We start from the raw sequence: 18,418 nt of genomic DNA on the forward strand, positions 1-18,418 counted from the left end.
CAATACCTGCGGTTGTAGATGGAAATCGGGATATCACAAATGTCGGGTTGCATCACTCCGCCTTGACAATCTCGACATGTAGCTGAAGTAGTCAGGCATTTATAAGCAATTCTTGGGTGCCTACCCCATGGGGAGGCCGCACCCCGGATTTGCCTAACAACCACGGCGAACAGACTGCCGGATCAATCATCACAGTCGCCTATAATAAGCAAAGGCGTTAATTGGTGGGTATTGTGAGGGAGTTGGTAATACATTCATTCACTGTCATTGTCTCTACAATTATTTTTTGCAAGTTTCCGGCCCCGAGGAGGCCTTTTCCGATTTAATATGAGATCCCAGATGGTATTAGGTAGATTATATAAGAGGCAATTCCTTGAATAGCTCCGAATAATTGTTCTCATCTCAACTCAGCGCTTTGAAGCAGCCCCATGTCACATCATATTCAGTAATAACCTCTACAGCCAGCCATGTCTTCAAATCAGCAGTTTGTGACCACCGATATGGTCAAAGACCAGGAAGCAGTCGTCGATCATATCGACCACCAAGAAAGTTCCAAAGGGGGGGTTTTTCAAAGCCATCCTGACAAGTTTGGGTCTGCTGCTAAAGTTGATCCCAAAGAAATCGCCTTGGTTCGGAAATTGGACACCTATCTCATGGTAAGCCGATCGCTACATCTTCAATTATCGTCCACAATCTCCATTACCAGAGATGGAAATGAAGCTAAATCAGAAAATTTCACCTAGCCCATTTTATGGTTGATGTACTTCCTGAACTTCCTTGACCGAAATGCAATTGTGAACGGCAAGCTCAATAACCTGGACAACGATCTCAACATGAAAGGATCCGAGTACAACACCTGCGTCAGCGTCTTCTTCGTTGGGTCAGTCTCACAATTATAAGTGACCCGGACATTGTTTATACCGGAGCATTGTTGACATATCAAGGCAGTTACATCACGGGACAAGTTCCGTCGAACATGCTGGTGACGCGCGTCAAGCCTGCATACTACATGTCCGGCTGGATGATGGCTTGGGCTATTGTATCAACTCTTATTTGTGTTGTGAAGGACTATCATGGAATGCTTGCGTGAAGGTAAGTCGGAAGTTACTTACTTGATCACAAAAGCCGAAGACTGACGATGTCCGTCGGTTGGAAGACTGGTGCTTGGTCTCACTGAAGCACCTTTCTACTCGGGCGCTTGCTACCTCGTAAGCTTATTTTACACGCGGAAAGAGGTTGCAACGCGACTCGCTGTATTCTACACGGGCAACTTGCTTGCGAGCTCATTCTCCGGTCTTATTGCCGCTGGCGTCTTCGCCGGTCTAGACGGACGGCATGGCATGGCTGGGTGGAGATGGCTGTTCCTGATACAAGGTGTCGTCACAAGTAAGACTTTGCCCCAAACAATGCAGAAGATGACCTGAGCCTAGAGTCTGACAGTAGTATCATACAGTTGGTGTTGCCGTGGTGGCTTTCTTCGTACTTCCCAATGCCCCGCTCCAGACGCGATGGCTCACTCAAGAAGAACGCGAGATGGCTCATTCGCGGGTTGCAAAGGACACGACAGAAAAACGACAGGGAACCAGCATTTGGTCTGGTCTCTGGGATGCCGTCACGGATTATCGCACCTGGGTCTTCGCTCTTATGGGAAATCTCCACCTCTCGGCAAACAACTTCAAGAACTACTTGCCGACAGCTGTCAAGTCACTTGGCTTCAGTACCACGACGACGCTGGTACTCACCTGTCCACCGTATCTCATAGGAGGAGCGACGTCCGTTCTGGTGTCATGGTCCTCAGGAAGGTTCAACGAACGTACCTGGCACATCACAGGTTCCAAGGCAGTCGCGATCGTCGGCTTCGCAGTAGCAACGAGTACAATACACATTGGCGCACGCTACTTCGCCATGGTTCTGTTTGTGGCGGCTACGTATGGAGTGAACAACATTAATGGTAATCATCGCTTGTTCGACCCGGGCATTTTAACTTGATGAGCATGGACTAACGCCTTACGCCAGTCGCGTGGACGTCAGCAACGGTCGGCCAGACTGACGAAAAGAAAGCTGCCGCAATCGCCATTGTCAATACGTTTGGCAATCTGTCTTTTGTCTACACCCCTTATCTATGGCCGGATAGTGATAGCCCCCTTTTCCGTAGAGCCATGGTCGCCAGCATCACCTTCTCCCTGGGTGTGGTCTTAACTGCATGGACTATGAAGTTCGTCTTGAAACGCGCTAATAGGGAGATCAGAAGCACACAAGATGAATCGATCAATTTATACGCATACTAGAATCAACAAGTCAATGCAGGCTCTAGGCTGCTTGGTCCCTCACGTCGAGATTTGTATCGGAACATGCGAGAGTGTCTCTAGTACTGCGAATCCGGGCCATCAGGTACTAAGTATGTACGTGTCGAAGAATACGGCGGTCTTAGGATGGGGCGGGTCACTTTGCTCAACCAGTGTAAGTCCATACTGGGCTGGCAGGGGAATTCACCCATTGACTTTGCGGTAGTCGATCAGAATCTGGTGAAGCATTGCCAACATCTGCGCATTGATCCAAATGATATTTGAGCCATCTCTCATAGTGACACTGTTGTCCGTCCTGTACTAGGCGGAAGCGTAATCCCGCCAGGAAGCTTGGTAGTTCCAGTCTCAGTCAAATTGATCTGGTGGCATCCACATCGAAGCTGTCAAGCCCAATAACCAAATAGCTTCTGCTGATTGAACCTTTAGAGTAATGAAGACGGTGGGGGAAACGCAATGAAGGCCACTCTCACGCACACGGCTTTCCCGAGCAAACGTTGCATCTGGGAGAGAGAGTCCACACCATGGAATAGAAACATGATCCACTTCATGGTCAAGACTACCGGATAATCAATGATTGCTAAGCTGATGGGTACGTGAGGAGAACCATGCTCACGTCTACGTATTTACAGGAAGTTGATAATGATAAACGAATAGAAGTATGAAAGAACATAGAAGCTGCCGACCAGGGAAAATAACAGGAAACTAAAGGAAGACATGCGCATGTAGGCGCCTCTAATCCACCTTACTTGCTTACATGCGATGCCCAGTATTGATCGAGGTTCTTGTAAACCTCGTCAACCTTGCTGTACGGGTCAGTAGCGGCCATAGCCTGCACCGCCTCCTCAATGGCAGAGTCGGAGAAGGGTCCAGCTCGAGTGCGCAGATCAGCCATGACGTACGGCTTTGCTCTCCAGCGCGCTTCCATGGGATCAATGAACTTGGTCTCGTTGTATCCAAACTCTGGAAGGACAGTGACGTTGAAGGCGGCCATCATATCGCTGTCCTCGTGGATCAGGTTATGGCAGTGGAACATGTAAACACCGTCCCAAGGGGCGTAGTGTGCCTCAACGAGGACTGACTCGCCTCTGCCCAACCAGACAACATCTTTCAAGCCCTCTGCTTCGTACGGCATCACGCCACGATCACCGTCTCTAGCGATGACTTTGAAGTCGACGAGATGGACGTGGATGGGGTGAGACCAACCATCTGAACTGTTCTCAAGTTCCCAAATCTCGACTTTGCCTCTGGGGACGTTGGCGAGAACACGGTTCTCTGCATCGGCGAAGCCAACGCCATTGATACGCCATTCGCCGTTAGTACGATGGAATCGGAAATGGTGATCAATGACGTTGTCAGTCGATGTCGGGAAGGGAACTGTGCGGAGGACTTCTGGGACGGTGGACGTGTCGGGGCTAGTTAAAGTCGTACCAACGACGAACTGCATTACTTTGTCCGTATGCAAGTAGTCGTCCTCAACGCCGATACCGCCAGCCTTGGGGAAGTTCCTGATTTCCAGTCTCTGGCCAGCGTACTGAGCGAAGTCGATCACAATTTCATATCGCTCAGCTGGTGAGACATACTGAACAAGAGTCAGCAAATTTACGTCTTTGCTCAGATATTATAGTTTAAACTTACAAGGTCTGCGACTTGCACCGGCTTTCCCAAGAGTCCATTGTCGGAGCTAATGACCTGGAACGGCAGCTTTCCATTCACAGCATTGGAGTTGACAAGGTATAGCGCAAAGGCGCGGGAAACCGCTGCGTTCAAGAAACGGAACCGGTATTTTCGCGGCTCGACATTGAGAAACGGCCAGGGCTGGCCGTTGACGTGAATTAGATCGCCCCAGAGACTGTCAGTCTCACCCTTGGTTGAGAACAGAGTACCATCGTCGTTGTATTGCTTGGCAGAGAGAACAAGAGGAATGTCATAGACGCCATAGCCAGTGGGCAGGTTGAGAGCGGTCTCTGCCTCATCAGTGATCAAGTAGGCGCCGGCCTGTCCCATGTAGGCATTCTCAGCGGTCTAAGGGTTTGAATTAGAGGTTATGTCTACAGTTTAAGATGCTATGATGGACTTACAAGATGCATTGCATGATCATGGTACCACAGCAGTCTCGCCGACTGTTGGTTGGGGTAGTAGTAGTCTTTGTACTCCCCTGGGTTGGTGATATCTTCCGCCCAACCATCGAAAGGGGCACGAGAGTAAGATCCGTGAAGATGGACCGAGTTTTCGGCAGCGGCGTTATTGATAAATCTGATGATAGACTCCGTTCCGCGAGGGATAATCAGTGTCGGTCCCGGAGAGATGCCGTCGTAGCCCACCAGAGTTGCAGGGCGTAAGTTAGGATAGACCGCCTGACTGAAGGGCTTGATCTCAAGCTCGTAGTACCATATCTCCCTGTTTGTCACTGGATTGATGATCTTTCTGTGATATATGTCAAAAAACAGTGCCCAAAGAGAAAGATAGCTGATAGTCGTACTTGGTAGGTTCCTTCACAGGCGGAATGGGCAGAGGCACCTTGTAAATCAAGGCATACTCAGGGCTTTCCCAATCTTTGAGAAGAGTGAAAACATCTTCCGGATCATCCTCCACAATCTGAGCGAGGGCTACAACTTCTGCCTCGGGAATTTGGGAGATGTGGGTATCAGTGAAGGAGGAGTTTTGAGCTTGAGCTAGGCTGGCGGAGAGCACCGCTTGCACAAGCGCCACAGTCAGTTGGAACCGCATGTTGTAGGAAGGAGAATAGTGACTAAAAGATCAGGGTTTCCGGTTCTTAGGAAGTCTGTTGAGCAAAATATTCTGTTGGATCCGGAACAAACGGGGCAGGTGATCTATCTTTATACAAGAATTAGGAGACAAATTCAGCAAAAGAAAAGACCTAAAAATCTTGCCAAGTCAGGACTCAGAACCACTTCAGCTTCGACTCCGAAGTCGGATAGGATATGAACAAAGAGAAATCTTCCAGTCCCCTTGCGGTAATCCGGTCGTGAACCTGATGCATGCCATGTGACTGATGCAAGTGTTCTGCAAGAGACTAGCCTTGAAGGCTTTGATAGGAAATCAATGGCCGATGTACGTGATGGCATCAACTGCAGAAATCGCGGACACGCACATGTCATTGCAGTTACATCGCCACTGAGCCGATTGTCTTGCGATGTTTGCAATGTCCCTCATCCAATATGGTGGATCCGATGTTATTGCGCAATGTGGCGGGAACTCTGAAAGATCCACAGACATAGAGACTGGGTCGATGTTTCCCTGAATACCTTAGTGTAGGTAGCATTGGCACGAGTATCATTCCTCATGATCCTTTCATTTTGAGAGTGGTATTGATGATGGGCTGGTCGCTGCTGGGATGGTGCACGAGCACGTAGCTTGGCGAACACGGCTGGAGGCTCTTGTGATAGTACAGTAAAATATGACCTGACTAAGAAGTTGGCAGTCTTGGAAGAATGATACGTTATTGCGCTAATATGACTCGGCAGAGACTCGTGCTTCCTTAGAGTCGGAGGACCTTGGTCTAACAACAGAATGCCATTCCAATGAGACGTGAAATGGGACAGGAAGTAGGTGACGGGCATCTAAGGCCGGCGATATCAGGCGTGTAACTATCATCTGGGTCTCCGGTTGAAAAACCACACCGCGTACTTGATAGGATAGCTTTCATGAGGCGTTAATTGCATCCCCTAGTTGCTCACCTTGTAGTCATTCAATGGGCCAAGTCACACTTCCATTAATCATGTAGATTGAGTTAGCAACCGAGTATAACCGAGGAATATTCCGGGATCTCTCAAACACCTTGACGGCGTATCTGAACCTGACCAGCAATAATTTTGGCTTTGAGATCAAAGCCGAAAGTGTACTCGTACTCCTATTTCGGATCTGGATCCCGCTCCTACCATGTGGCCCGCTACTCTTATTCAGACCGAAGCTGCCTGCCATGGCTGGCAGCATGGTCCGACCTCCTGCCAAGAGCTATAGTAACGCTGACTAGTCTATCCGCCCCTCCAAAGAAGCCCTGATGATAAGCACCTAAAGTCAAAGAACCGTCGATCTAGAAACGAATTCTTCTTGCATTCGGAAAGGACACAACCCGACTGCTACTCTGCTCCTTCGGGTGAACCTGCCCCCTCCCATCCTACAGACCCCTCTAGGGGCGGAGATGAGATCGTAAATGTCGACTCGGTGACGCTTTGATATCGACAACTGTCTCCCCCCCGCGCCTAGCATGGGTTTTCGTAAATCCCGCATCCCCTTTCTTATAGATTCGTATTTGGTCGGCAGGGGCCTCCAGACCGTGGAGGTCCTCTGTCTGATCCCACTGGCTGTGGTTCAGGGGTCGAGGAAGGTCTGTCTTAACCTTATCACAAGAGGTGATCGGTCAACCCGCAACTTTATCACTCAACTTTACTACAATCAGAATAGTTCTAAAAACCATTAACTTGACGTATCCAAGTAATCTACGCGGCCTCACAAAGTCTCCCCAAGATATTTGTTGAAGTTCTTGAATTTCAAATCTGAGGTATGTTAGATTGTAATGTGTGCTTGGCCAAAATCAATCTCCAAAGTCATTCGAAGGAATGCATTCGCTTCTTTCTTGTAAGCATTTGCAATCAACGAGAGAAAACATCCGAAGGCTGACACATTCTGTTCATGTTAGTCCAAGAGTCCGAGTAAGTTGAAAAGCCGGCCCTCTTTCGCCAAGAGTGTCCAACACGATGGGTCGCGTCACGCATCCTCGTTGTAACCAGGCCACGCCACCATCAGCCCGCACTTTCTGCCAACTTTGAAAGGGAAGAGGAATGTAGAGCCGGGAACATAGAGCAATGAGGTTGCGGTCGCTTTTCTAGAGAGGAAGGTGGCAATGTTAACCGTGCTCTAGACCCGTTCTCACGGTAGTCCTTGGCGGGAGTGGCCGGTCAAGACCCATGGTTCCCGCAGGCAATACGCGGGGATACTGCAAGGTAGATATGTGGGCATTTCCGCTTTCGAGATTCAATTGCTGTCGGGAACTACCAACGGTCAAAGGCGAGAGCGTTCGACGAAGACTTCAGAGCTCAGAAGACCACATTTTCTCCTAAAATGGGCTCTAACCCCGCGGGTGGAGCATCGCGTAAAGATCCCTTAGCGAGTCTTGGGCCCGCCCATGATTCAAGTCTCAATGCGGCTGCAGTGCCTGTCTGGCACAGCGGTTACTGAAGCATTTGCTTGGCTATCGTTGCCATTGCCAAGATGTAGCATCACCGTCGAGGGTCGGCAACTTTTGGCTAGCCCGGTATAGTCCGCCGGTATTAATTGCAACCCAGCCCATAGCATGTGAAGTTCTGAAACTTTAAATCGGGGATAACGGCGGACGATGAGCGTCTCAACGCGCCGCAGCTGTTCTGTGCTAAGAACTGAATTAGTCTAGTTACTGCCAGGCGCGGTTCTTGTCCTTGTAGTACTGTGAACCCTCGTTGGATCTCCATGATGCTGTTGGTGGTGTTTTTGCTCAGTCTAACTTCTAGGCGCGCGCGCGGGGTGACCCGTGTTTACAATTGCTTGGCTAAGTCACAAGCATGTATCCAACGAGATCAGATTATGAGAGCTGAGACAACTGGCTGCGCCTGCATGCACCTCTTGCGTGACGAAAGTTTAGGCGATTATCTGCGGTTAACATAAGCAAGGTACCCTTGTCACCAACAGCCCCGATCTTTCCGTCCTTGGAGTTACGACCACCAATGAGATGCTCGCCAATTGTAGTCCAAGCTTACGTTCCATGAGTTGTGCTGGGATCGCTCAGGAGCCTCCTCCTGAGTCTTGAGACTTTACATGTACTCACCCATCGGCAGAAATGACCAAGAGTCTGAGCCGGTCCGGGATCCTGGGTTGCATTCCCCCAACCGTTGCAACTTCCCCGCTCCCGGGATTCTTGAATCAGGATGCCGGACTGGCAGGTTTTGACGACTCGGTTCTCCCTCAACCCGATTCCAACCCCGGCATACGTCGCCAATTATAGACCCGTAGTGAACCTCGCGGAACCAGGCCCGAGACCTAAACCATGCGGGAGAGTTGCACATAGTGGAGCCGCATCCTGGAGTTCTCATTGCCCACTTGGGGTCACCTCCACGATGTAAGGGTACAGCACTGCATCTAGGGGTCATTATACGTAATCTAGTCACGCGCATGGCCGGGGCGAAATCACTCAACCAATTTCATGTCTTGGCAGAAACGGCGGAGCGGACTTGCTAGGGAGGTTGACATGGACTTCAAGATGGGGTACCTCCTCGTCGGCTTGTCTGTCTGGCGGTCAACATTCTCTGAATTTTGAGAATCCTCGTAAATCCAATAATCATGGTCTCCTGCAGACTGATCCGGTGATCGGAGTGATACGGAGGCCTCGCAACAAACCGTTGCCCGCGTCGGCTTTCCTGGGTTGAGAATGTCAAGTCCGCAGAGTCACGCTGCAGCGTGTCATTCACCGTCTATAGTTGTCGTGATGAGAAAACACTTGCGTCTGCTAGAAGGCCAAGACAGTCCATCGAAGGAAGTGACAGGAGAAAGTGATGGTTCAATCTTGGCAATGGTCGTCGACGCGGGTATCGACATTGGGTCTACGACCTCATCCTCTCTCGTTTACAGTTCACTTTCTTTCATGGGAGACAGTTCCAATAGGGGCACAGTTTGATTGAGATTGATCTCAAGACTCCTGAAGGTTTAGGTGGGAAGTACACTTTGAGGTTTGTGATAAAATGGCGACGATTTCCGTGCGACGATCTGAATATCCTCCACCACAAACATCAACTTTCTATCCTATCATTCAAATAGAGTCATCATGCATCCTCTCCGTGTCTTTATCGCTATCTGGTCCCTGTTGGTGGCTTCTGTAGCATCTCAAGAGGCCCCTATTTGGGTTCAAGGTGCTCTCGAAGACGCAACTGCAACTGACGATGCGTACAACACAGGAGGGACAATTGTCGTCAATGGCTTTACCGTCAATGTGCCAAAGAACCTTCTGGTACAGTTTCCAGCTGCCTGGGTGCCCTGGAAGGAGTTTGTCGCCAATAAGGCGGATTTTACCGGATATGAGACTTTGGTATAGATGCCCGACATGCATATCAAATTCAAGTAGAGCGTTACTGATATCCGCGTATAGGTCATTGGAAATAGCATCAACGGAGAGCCTCGTGTTGCCCAAGTCCAACTCTACGAATTTTTCGAAGGGTTGAGCAGTGGCTTTGTTGAGTCTGTAGACTTCGCGGATGGAAGTCTCAAGATTCAAAACGGGCCAACCGTCAGGATTTCAGACCCGAATGCTGTTTTCTCAAAGGGCTTTACCGGCGCGCCGTTGATGACTGCGGATGATCAAAGCCCCAGTATCACGTCTTTCTCGGGGTTTCCCATGTGCATTCCGCGCAATGAGACTGATCCTCTTTGTCCTCTGAGCAACCGACCTTTTGTCGGGCCGGGCACTTTGTAGGTCAATTTTCCTCTTGAGATCGTCATGAAAGTCCAAGCAACAAGCTGACTTTGACAAAAGCACGGCACCTGACCCAGTTGTAATGGCCCCATTCCAAGCCGGCGATTTCATCACCTTTTCCGGATTCCGTCGAGGCGCTGAGGTCATTGCCTTCAGTATTGTGGCGCAGAACGTACAGATCAATACCCTCGGCGATGTGGTCTACGTGAGAATGGAACTTGGCCTGCTAGGAATTGACAACCCAAACCCCAACGCTGAAATTGCAGAGTCTCGAGTAAGTGCGATCAACTTGACATGTCCTAACCATGTTGGTCAAATTGCTGACAATTGACCCTGCAGTTCATCGGCTTTGTGTCCAACAACCGTGCCACAGTCTCTCTGTACGCGATGGACGTTGATCCCTGTACAGGCGCGACTACCGACCGCATCATTGCCTCCATGGGACTTCGCGGTGGCCGTAATGCCCAGAACAAGTTTGAATACCGCAACAACATCCTCTTCAGGTACACTCGAGAGTACCGAGTCACCGCTGAGATTGATGGCGTGGCCAAGACCCGTGTGACCAAGAACGGAATCACTGCCGGAACATACGTCCAGCCCGTCAACGTGTGGGTACCCGGAGAGCAAGATGTGCCTGGTGTTCCGCCAGTCTCATACGACTTCTCTCAGATGGAGTTCCTGACGAAGGGCGTTGGCGCTGACGATGATGGCAATGTTTGGGGTTCCCTCGAACCATTCCCGCAAACCGGCGTGCTAATTGAGCCACCCGTCTGCCCCGCAGCTCGGAGCTTGGTATTTGAGAAGCGAGGCCAGATCGGCAGATGGTATGGCCGAGCTCGCGCAGATGCAATCTCCCAGGCAGAGAATGTTGATACCACGGAGGCCTTTGTCAACATTGCTCCCGAGGAGGCTGCAGCGATCGCGGAGAAGAAGGCCGAGGAGGAAGCTATCAACGGGACACCTTGATAAGGTACTTCGGGATGATTGTTGCCAACACAACCTTGGACATCTGGAGACATGTACGGCTACTATGACGCGTACCCCCAATACCCTCATTACATCTACGCTTTACCACTGCCCAACATCAATCACCACAAATATTGCATTGTAGATACTTCCATTCATTGCAGGATGTTTCTGCAAAATACGCGGCACGACGTATTTCACAGTAATTAATCAATCCAACGTAATATCACCTTCTCATCCTGAGAGTGGAGTGGAACTTCTATTGTGTTACTTCAAGGTTCCATGGTGTTACTTCAAGGAAGACTATGTGCACTGCTTAGTACTAGGCGTCGAAAGTATTCAGAAGAATTGAGTGATATGGACAGCTGAAAGAAACTTGGAGCTGGCAGCTCCACTTTCCATGAAAGATAGTACTGCCCATCGCAAATTGAAATCAGGCGAAGGTTGTCTCCAAATGACGCTTCTCAATAATCAAGCAGGGGTGTTAACGGTGATGCTAGCCGACCCACTGCTGTAATATCCCTCTGTGGCTACGATCATGTAGTTGTGGGTTCCGAGGTTGAGTCCGACTGACGCCCAGGCCGCAAAATGGTTGCCAGTCGTAACAGTACCACCGGTACGCTTGGAGGTTCGCTACATTGGGTTAATTATTAGTCCAAACCTCTCCATGACTGTAAACAGTCTAAGGAACGTTCAGCACGGGGAACTCACGATTGACCAATACTGCTGGAATGTCTTGGTACCCTCGATGCTGGGCTGGTTGACACGGGTGCTGACATAGATGTCATAGGTGCCTCCGTCACTGGTGACGGAACCCTTCTTCGTAGCAGCGGAAGCTGGGTTGTAGGTGCCGTAGTTTTCGACGATGTAGTACTCAATCAGAGGGTTCTGAGTCCAGCCGTAGACAGCCAGGTACTGCCAAAAGGGTCAGTGTGGGAATGCACGTCTTCAACTTCGCATTTTCTGTTCTGTTCACTTACGCTGTTTCCATTGGGATTATAGGTGCCAGAATAGTTGATAGTTCTGGAAAAGGCCAACCGATTAGAGATCGATATTCGTTGTCAAAGCGGATGTAAACTTACTTGGAGCCCCCTGGATTCCAACCCTTGCCTCCCACAAAGTTGCCGCCGCCACCTCCCCAGTTGACGCTGTACGAACCTCCAGCACCGTTGGTGTAAGTCACTTGAGATCCTCCATCAGTCCACCACGAGTAGTAGTATCCGTTGTGGTATCCGGTCGAACTTGGAGTGGATTGTCGCTTCTGAATCAGTTCCCCGGTAGGACTGGCAATGACTCCGAAGACAGTCGCCAAGGTAACAAGTGCTCTGGAGAAGGAAACCATTGTTGTGGTTTTGCGTGGCCAATGTATTCTGCTATGTTCTGACTGTCGAGATAGAATTATCCTTTTACTGCCGACAACCGGATCTATGTCGCTTTTATAATGTGAAGTCGGATGCCATTCTCGTCTGACTGGACTGGAAGAGTTGAACGAAATGAGGCTAAACAAGTCTGACAGCAACCACATCGATACCTCTTACACCCAATGACTACATCGCGGTTGATGTAGAAAATGTCGACATGACTGGGTGATTATAGAACCGCCCTCGTGACAAGTTCGGCGTTACGCGGCAGTTGCCTTCCAAGTTTGGTACACTGGGCACTTGGGACCTTGGCACCGGGATATGGAACTCAGGCTAAATACAACGCTTAGGTGTGACGGGCGATGAAATCTGGGGTACAGCGGCACTGCAATCTCTAGAAATACTCTCGATAGTTAAGATCTGCAAGCCGTCCCGCTCTTGCAGCGGCAAAATTTTTGCCATAATATTTTACCCGTCGTCTAGACCTAAAATGCATACTATCACATCGGAGGGAGAGCTTGGCCTCCGAATACCAGATCTGGCATCGGCTGAACGTAAGTCATCGTGAATAGACTCATACTGTTGATTGGTTTGCTTGCAAGTGTGACCCCATTTTGCGGTTAATGGTGAAAACATTCAACCTGTACCGAAGCAAGAAACTTCGTCCCGACTACTTGAGTCTTGAGGTTGAGGAGCAGGCAAAAGCATCGTCGAGTTTAGACATTCTTTTCCTTGAGCGAATGAACACCAAAAAAGTGGCAAGAAGAGTGCACTCAAGTGATATGCTCTGGTGAGATTACATGTGGTGTCGGAGCATATGATTGATGCACATCCAAGTTGAGTATTTTTACTACTAAGTGGGTGAAAAATGTGCACTGATCCTCGCATTTCGTCCTAGGTAAGTGTTTTCGAAGGTAGGAGAATAGTGGGACGATGCAATAAGCTACTTCGACCGGCGGCTGTTCAAGTTGACAATGTGTTAAGAGGAGGAAATTGGCGGTTGCACGTGACTAAGTTTCACGCAATTGATCTTTCTGCAACGCCAAGGTGAACAACACTGGGGTTGACCGACGATATGCTTCTGCTTGTGTGAATCTAAGGTGCCAAGGTGCATCACCTGGGCCGGTGGATCGAGTTGAGTTTAGCGAACAGTGAGTCTATTCCTGACGTCAAGAGAACGAAGTCTAGGAACTCACCAGGCTAAAATTGCTAAAACTGTTATGCCAAGAAAATTTACCTCATCTGGAACTGTGAATCACATTTATGATTGGAGAATTGAGCAATTCAGTGGCTCAGAATAATTCTCCTGATCATGACCAGGATACGGAAACACGGTCCTGTCCACGGCAAAACTTGCCGCGGACCTGTTACAGGCACAGGTTCAGGAGCTGGGGGCCAGGCAAGGATAGGCACATCTTCTACCGAGAGCGACGATCTCGCAGTCTGCACTTTGTAACAACAATAGCGCGACAGAGTAAGATCAGGTGGCATCGGAAGGCTGTGGCTGTGTGGGCCTCAGCTCCTGAATCTCACATCAACCAGACTCATCCCAAAGTCGGCGCGGGTCAAAATGAGCTGGAATGAGAACAATAATGACACATCCTTAAGACGGGTTTGGACGATCAACTTTTGGGAGGAAGGGACGTGTCTGGTTGAGCCCGACGACTGCGCCGCGGAAACAGAATTCAGCGAGACAGATGATTCAATCATTGAGGTGGCCGTTTCTGAATATTTTTATTCATTCAAGAAATCCAACCATGATTCGAGTCAGTTCGTGGCAAATGGCTGTAGATCGCCACAAAGTCGGTGGCCGGCGGCCCCGATCCCTTCCAGGCAAAGACAGCCCCAGGCCTGCCATTGACCGGAGAATAATGCACAATTCTGGGGGAGCCCATTTTTCTGTTCTGCTCTTGGCGAAAACAAGAGTCTGCTCCTAGAACATCGCGCGTTTGAAGACGGCCTCGCTTCCGGAATCCCTGACCACCAAGAGGTCAGAGGTCACCCCAAAACAAGCGTCATTTCTAATACGGGAAGGCAGCAAGCTTAAAGTAGGGTTCCCACGTTATCCCAACAATTGGCTCTTGTCAAGAGAGACCGGACCTCTTTCAAAATCATGCACAGCGAAACCCAGAGATGCGGGGGTTCGCGTTTGGCAGAACAAGCTTGAATCTGGTCTCGAGGCCCGCCAGGGGCCCTGGACAACGAGACCTGTGGAAAAAATCTGGTCCCATCTGCGGTCCAATTGCAGCCCGAGTTGCATTAACTTTAAAGCTTGAAACGGCGATGCGGACAAGTTTTGCGACAGGATTGGTGAAGGCCCTGAAGGAGAGTCCGACCTAACCGACTTTGAGGTGTGCCGAAGAGCCGGGGCTACCCTGGTCTGCGGCACAATAAGCCTCGTTTGAGCTGCTGATGTGACGGGATGATCAGGCATCTGAACAGGTATTGTTGCAGGATGAGGCTCATGGCTGTCATCTCGAGTCAAAAAAACTCATCTGGAATGTTGCTGAACGTAGTGATGCACTGGTGCTCAGGTGACACCGCCATCCGGAGTTTCAGGGTGTGACAGCAAAGTTTGTATGTAAGCATTGAGGATGTGGTGGTGGCATACCAGCGAGGACTGGACCCCAACGTACATAAGAACATGAAGAGAATCTCTTGCTCTGACATGAGGCCTCTCTTCTACTGTGAGCGTCTGTCTGGCTATCTCCGTTCTACTCCTTACTATTACGTTCATTCCGTGCTGTGCGCGGCTCTGTTTAATTGAGCTCTCATTCAATAAGACCTGGTGTTACTTGCACGAATAATACCACTCACCGTCACGAAGTACCAACATAACCCTACAGTCAACATGAGATTCTCAACTGCCGCTTTCTTCGCCATTGGCCTTTTGGCTGGCAACGTCATCTCTGGTAAGCACATCCTTGATCACTCTCTAATTCCATTAGCCTAGTGTCCTAACATGGTCGCCCAGCCCCCGCGGTCCAAGGAAACGATGTTGCCCTCCCCATCGAAGTCCGTGCGGAGGACTTCGTCGCAAACGACGCCGCCCACCTCGAGGCCCGAGCAAAGAAGAAGAGGGCTGCCGGAGCGGCGGCCAAGAAGAACAATGGCGCTGCCGCTGCCAAGGCGAATGCCGCCAATGCCGCCGCGGCAAAGAAGAATACCGGTGCTGCTGCCGCCGCGAAGAAGAACAACGGCGCTGCCGCTGCTGCCAAGAAGAAGAACGCCAATGCGGCAAAGAAAAATGCAAACGCGAAGAAGAATGCCAACGCTGGTAACAACGCCAATGCGGGCAACAACGCCAACGCCGGCAACGCCAATGCAGGCAACGCCAACGCTGCCAAGGGCAAGGGCAAGTCCCAGGCTGAGTTCTCTGGCTTGGCTTGCACCGATGGAAAGGGAGCTGGTGCCTGCAACGCCAACGGCCAGTGTGCCGTTAATGGCAAGACGACTGCTATCGCTGGCCAGTGCGGTCAGGCAGCGAAGAAGGCCAACAAGCGCTACGTCTCGGATATCACCCACCTCATTTGAAGCAGCAATCGTTGTCGAGTGCTCATTTTGGCGTAGGATGGGGGGGGGGCGTGGACTTCGTGGATATGACTTTTATGAGAAAAGGGGGCACACCAGTGACCACTGTAGCTTCGCAGACTCTATACATATGTAATGAAAATTGATCGAGTCTCAAGCTCACATAGCTTCCCCATATGAGTAACAACATCAGGATAGGTCCAATGACCACAAACCTGAAATCAAGTATCCTAAGGGATATGATGACATCCATACTTATATGCGAGTTGGTTGGTTTCTGGCATCTGTTGAGTGATGCATGCAATCGTTGAGAAGCCTTTGGTTGAAACCTTCGATCGTGAGCCATGAAGCAAAGAATGATGAATTGAATTGTTCCTGACTCATATTTCTTTACTGCAGATATCTACGACTTCCCTTCCTTTCCAATTTTCCTATCAATTCGCTGCCAGGACAAGTATAATACCAGATGGTGTGCTTATATCTCTGGAAAATTGCCGTGGGTTCCATCCAGCGCCCGACTCGTCACCACATTCGCGGTACTCGGTATCGAAAGGGATAACGAGCTGCTTGCAGACGAAGTTTCTGGCAGCCTCTATTGCCATACGGGTGGGATGTTGTTGTTGTTGTTGTTGTTGTTGTATTTAACGCCGTGGCGGCCGGGCTAGAGCCCTTACCGCAGACCTCCCGAAGGGTATATGGCGTGGAGGGCCGTGAGCCAAGGCTACCTACTCTACAGTACGTCGTCTCTTTACATCGTCCTCCAAATCATGCCTTGTGGCCACTACGCGTTCTGTCTGTCCCCGGTTCCCGCTGGTGCCCCAGTTTCATTCTTTCCCAAATCGTCCCTTGGAATCGGGAGGTTCTTTGTAGTCCGCACTCACATCTACCTAGGTGTGGATGCTGCTACCGCAGACAGATCTTCTGGAAGAAGTCCGTCACGCGGAGAAAGGCCTCGAAGCCTCGTGGGTCGGTGATTAATCTCTTGAAGTAGGCCTCGAGAGATCCCATAGGACCTATGGGCTCGGGCATACTGCGAGAGTGGAGGGTCGGCCACCGTTGCCTCCTCGCCAGCGTTAGTCGACAGTAGACCAGGTGGTCCACGTCTTTCGCCTCTCCACAAGAGCACATCATTAGAGCGTCGTCGTGGTTGAAACGTCGGTGATATTGCTCGAAGTCCCCGTGACCCGATCGTGCCGCCAGCAGGTGATGTAACGTAGCCCGCGGCAAGGCCAGTTCAGGAGGGCTGGACAGAGCTGCCTCAAGCCCCAAGTCCGCGTACCGCGGCCTTCGCTCTTTATACCACCATCTCCTGTGCTGGCTTTGTAATTTTTCCCTTGCAAGCCGCTTGATGCCCGCTAGTGTTGCCATTTGACCCATCCGCGCCGGCAGTGTCGTTCCTTCTTTGGCCAGCCGGTCCGCGGCCTCGTTTCCTTCGATGCCCTGGTGTCCCGGGGACCAGTGCGTCCGTATATCAAATATCCTGGCCGCTTCTTGGATTTCGAGGAACGCGTCTTGTGACGAGTCCGGCGCCTTGCCGCGGATGCCTTGTATAACGCTGGTGTTGTCGATACATATGTGGATTGGATGACCGCGATTGGTGAGCAGAGCCCTTCTGAGGCCGGTTCGCGCCCCTTCGACCTCGGCGTCGAACACTTCTGCTAGTCCGAGTCGGCCGCACCCTTGCGCTATGCGTTTGGAGTCTCGGTAGATGACGAAGCCGTACCCCACGGCTCCGTTCGTCGCCCTGGAGCCGTCCGAGAAGACGATCATATGGCTTTCCGGTACTGTCTTTAGCCAGCGCTCGAAAGCTTTCGCAGCCTCTTCTTTGCATTGAACTACTATCTGATCCTGTGAGCTTGGCAGGTACTGTGATTGGAGGAACGTTGGTCTTCCGCATCTTGGCAGAAGTTCAGCCGTCCGTTGTAGTCTCGTCTGTTGCTGTCCCTGCTGGGAGAGCCGCGCGACTAGCGGGTGTCGGCGATCAATCCTCTGTAGTCGGACTGCGGCCCGTAAACGGACGCCTTCTAAGGCGACTTTGGCTGACGGTAAGCCGGCGTCTCGGAGGAGGCTACTGGTTGGCGTTGTCCTCCAGACAGGTAGAACGATCCTTGCTGCCGCTGTAATGACGCTGTCGATCTTCTGCACGAGCCCCTTCTGGCCTGTGTTGACGGGTCTTCCTTGGAAAGGCGGACTCGTGTCTGTCTCCGCTTGGCGTCTCGAAGCCGGCTTCGTGATACCTGCGTACCATGTTTCGGCGCCGAAGAGCGCGATCGGCAGTACGTAGGAGACGACGGCTTTTCGCACGGCGGCCGCTGGCAGTCCTCTCTTTGTGTTTGTAAGCTGCCTCAGGTGTTGAGCTGCCTTCTTTGCCGCAGCTACTCTTGTGTCGACGTGGTGCCGGAAGGACAGTCTCTTGTCGAACCAGACACCCAGCCAGCGTACAGGATTTGTCGAGGCCTTGACCACCAAATCCCCCGCCCTGACCTCTGGCAGCTCCGCTGGCTGGCTGTGCTTCCTAGTAAAGTGGATGACCTCGCACTTGCTCGGGTCGAAGGAGACCTTGTTCTCCGAGCCCCATCTGAGAATGCCGGCTGCGCTTCGGTTGAGTATTGCGACGTTGCTCTCCAGGGAGGGGCTGATGGCCAGAGTGGCGATGTCGTCCGCGTACCCGAATCGCGCGTCCGGGTCGTCTTCAAGGATCTCCGCGATGTAGAGCAGAAAGACGATGGGAGATAGTGGCGACCCCTGAGGCAGCCCGCATGACAGAGGAAAGTATTCCGTCGTGCTTTCTTCCA

General features: G+C 51.0%; 5 protein-coding genes across 5 annotated transcripts; 3 read left to right on the top strand and 2 right to left on the bottom strand.

The window, feature by feature from the left end:
• Window positions 1-500: 500 nt before the first annotated feature.
• Window positions 501-2,288, top strand: BDZ83DRAFT_594701 (putative MFS transporter; the record flags this gene model as incomplete). The annotated part of the gene is made up of 6 exons (XM_060506726.1): window positions 501-656; window positions 744-880; window positions 949-1,086; window positions 1,157-1,386; window positions 1,454-1,951; window positions 2,017-2,288. 6 exons carry the CDS (start codon window positions 501-503, stop codon window positions 2,286-2,288), a joined length of 1,431 nt encoding a protein of 476 aa, XP_060357532.1.
• Window positions 2,289-3,048: 760 nt separating this feature from the next.
• BDZ83DRAFT_594700 (multicopper oxidase) lies at window positions 3,049-5,033 on the bottom strand (the record flags this gene model as incomplete). Its single annotated transcript, XM_060506725.1, has 5 exons — window positions 3,049-3,885; window positions 3,942-4,328; window positions 4,385-4,730; window positions 4,786-4,823; window positions 4,899-5,033. 5 exons carry the CDS (start codon window positions 5,031-5,033, stop codon window positions 3,049-3,051), a joined length of 1,743 nt encoding a protein of 580 aa, XP_060357533.1.
• A 4,087-nt stretch (window positions 5,034-9,120) lies between these two features.
• On the top strand, window positions 9,121-10,813 carry BDZ83DRAFT_771586 (uncharacterized protein; the record flags this gene model as incomplete). The annotated part of the gene is made up of 5 exons (XM_060515366.1): window positions 9,121-9,381; window positions 9,442-9,579; window positions 9,616-9,761; window positions 9,826-10,039; window positions 10,105-10,813. 5 exons carry the CDS (start codon window positions 9,121-9,123, stop codon window positions 10,729-10,731), a joined length of 1,386 nt encoding a protein of 461 aa, XP_060357534.1. The 3' UTR covers window positions 10,732-10,813.
• A 389-nt stretch (window positions 10,814-11,202) lies between these two features.
• On the bottom strand, window positions 11,203-12,073 carry BDZ83DRAFT_594689 (xylanase; the record flags this gene model as incomplete). Its single annotated transcript, XM_060506724.1, has 4 exons — window positions 11,203-11,364; window positions 11,443-11,646; window positions 11,712-11,754; window positions 11,814-12,073. 4 exons carry the CDS (start codon window positions 12,071-12,073, stop codon window positions 11,203-11,205), a joined length of 669 nt encoding a protein of 222 aa, XP_060357535.1.
• A 2,870-nt stretch (window positions 12,074-14,943) lies between these two features.
• BDZ83DRAFT_758670 (uncharacterized protein) lies at window positions 14,944-15,626 on the top strand (the record flags this gene model as incomplete). Its single annotated transcript, XM_060515070.1, has 2 exons — window positions 14,944-15,004; window positions 15,067-15,626. 2 exons carry the CDS (start codon window positions 14,944-14,946, stop codon window positions 15,624-15,626), a joined length of 621 nt encoding a protein of 206 aa, XP_060357536.1.
• Between the last annotated feature and the right edge of the window lie 2,792 nt (window positions 15,627-18,418).

The sequence above is a fragment of the Colletotrichum acutatum genome (assembly GCF_030867785.1).
Source record: "Colletotrichum acutatum strain CBS 112980 chromosome Unknown BDZ83scaffold_251, whole genome shotgun sequence".
Lineage (NCBI taxonomy): Eukaryota > Fungi > Ascomycota > Sordariomycetes > Glomerellales > Glomerellaceae > Colletotrichum > Colletotrichum acutatum.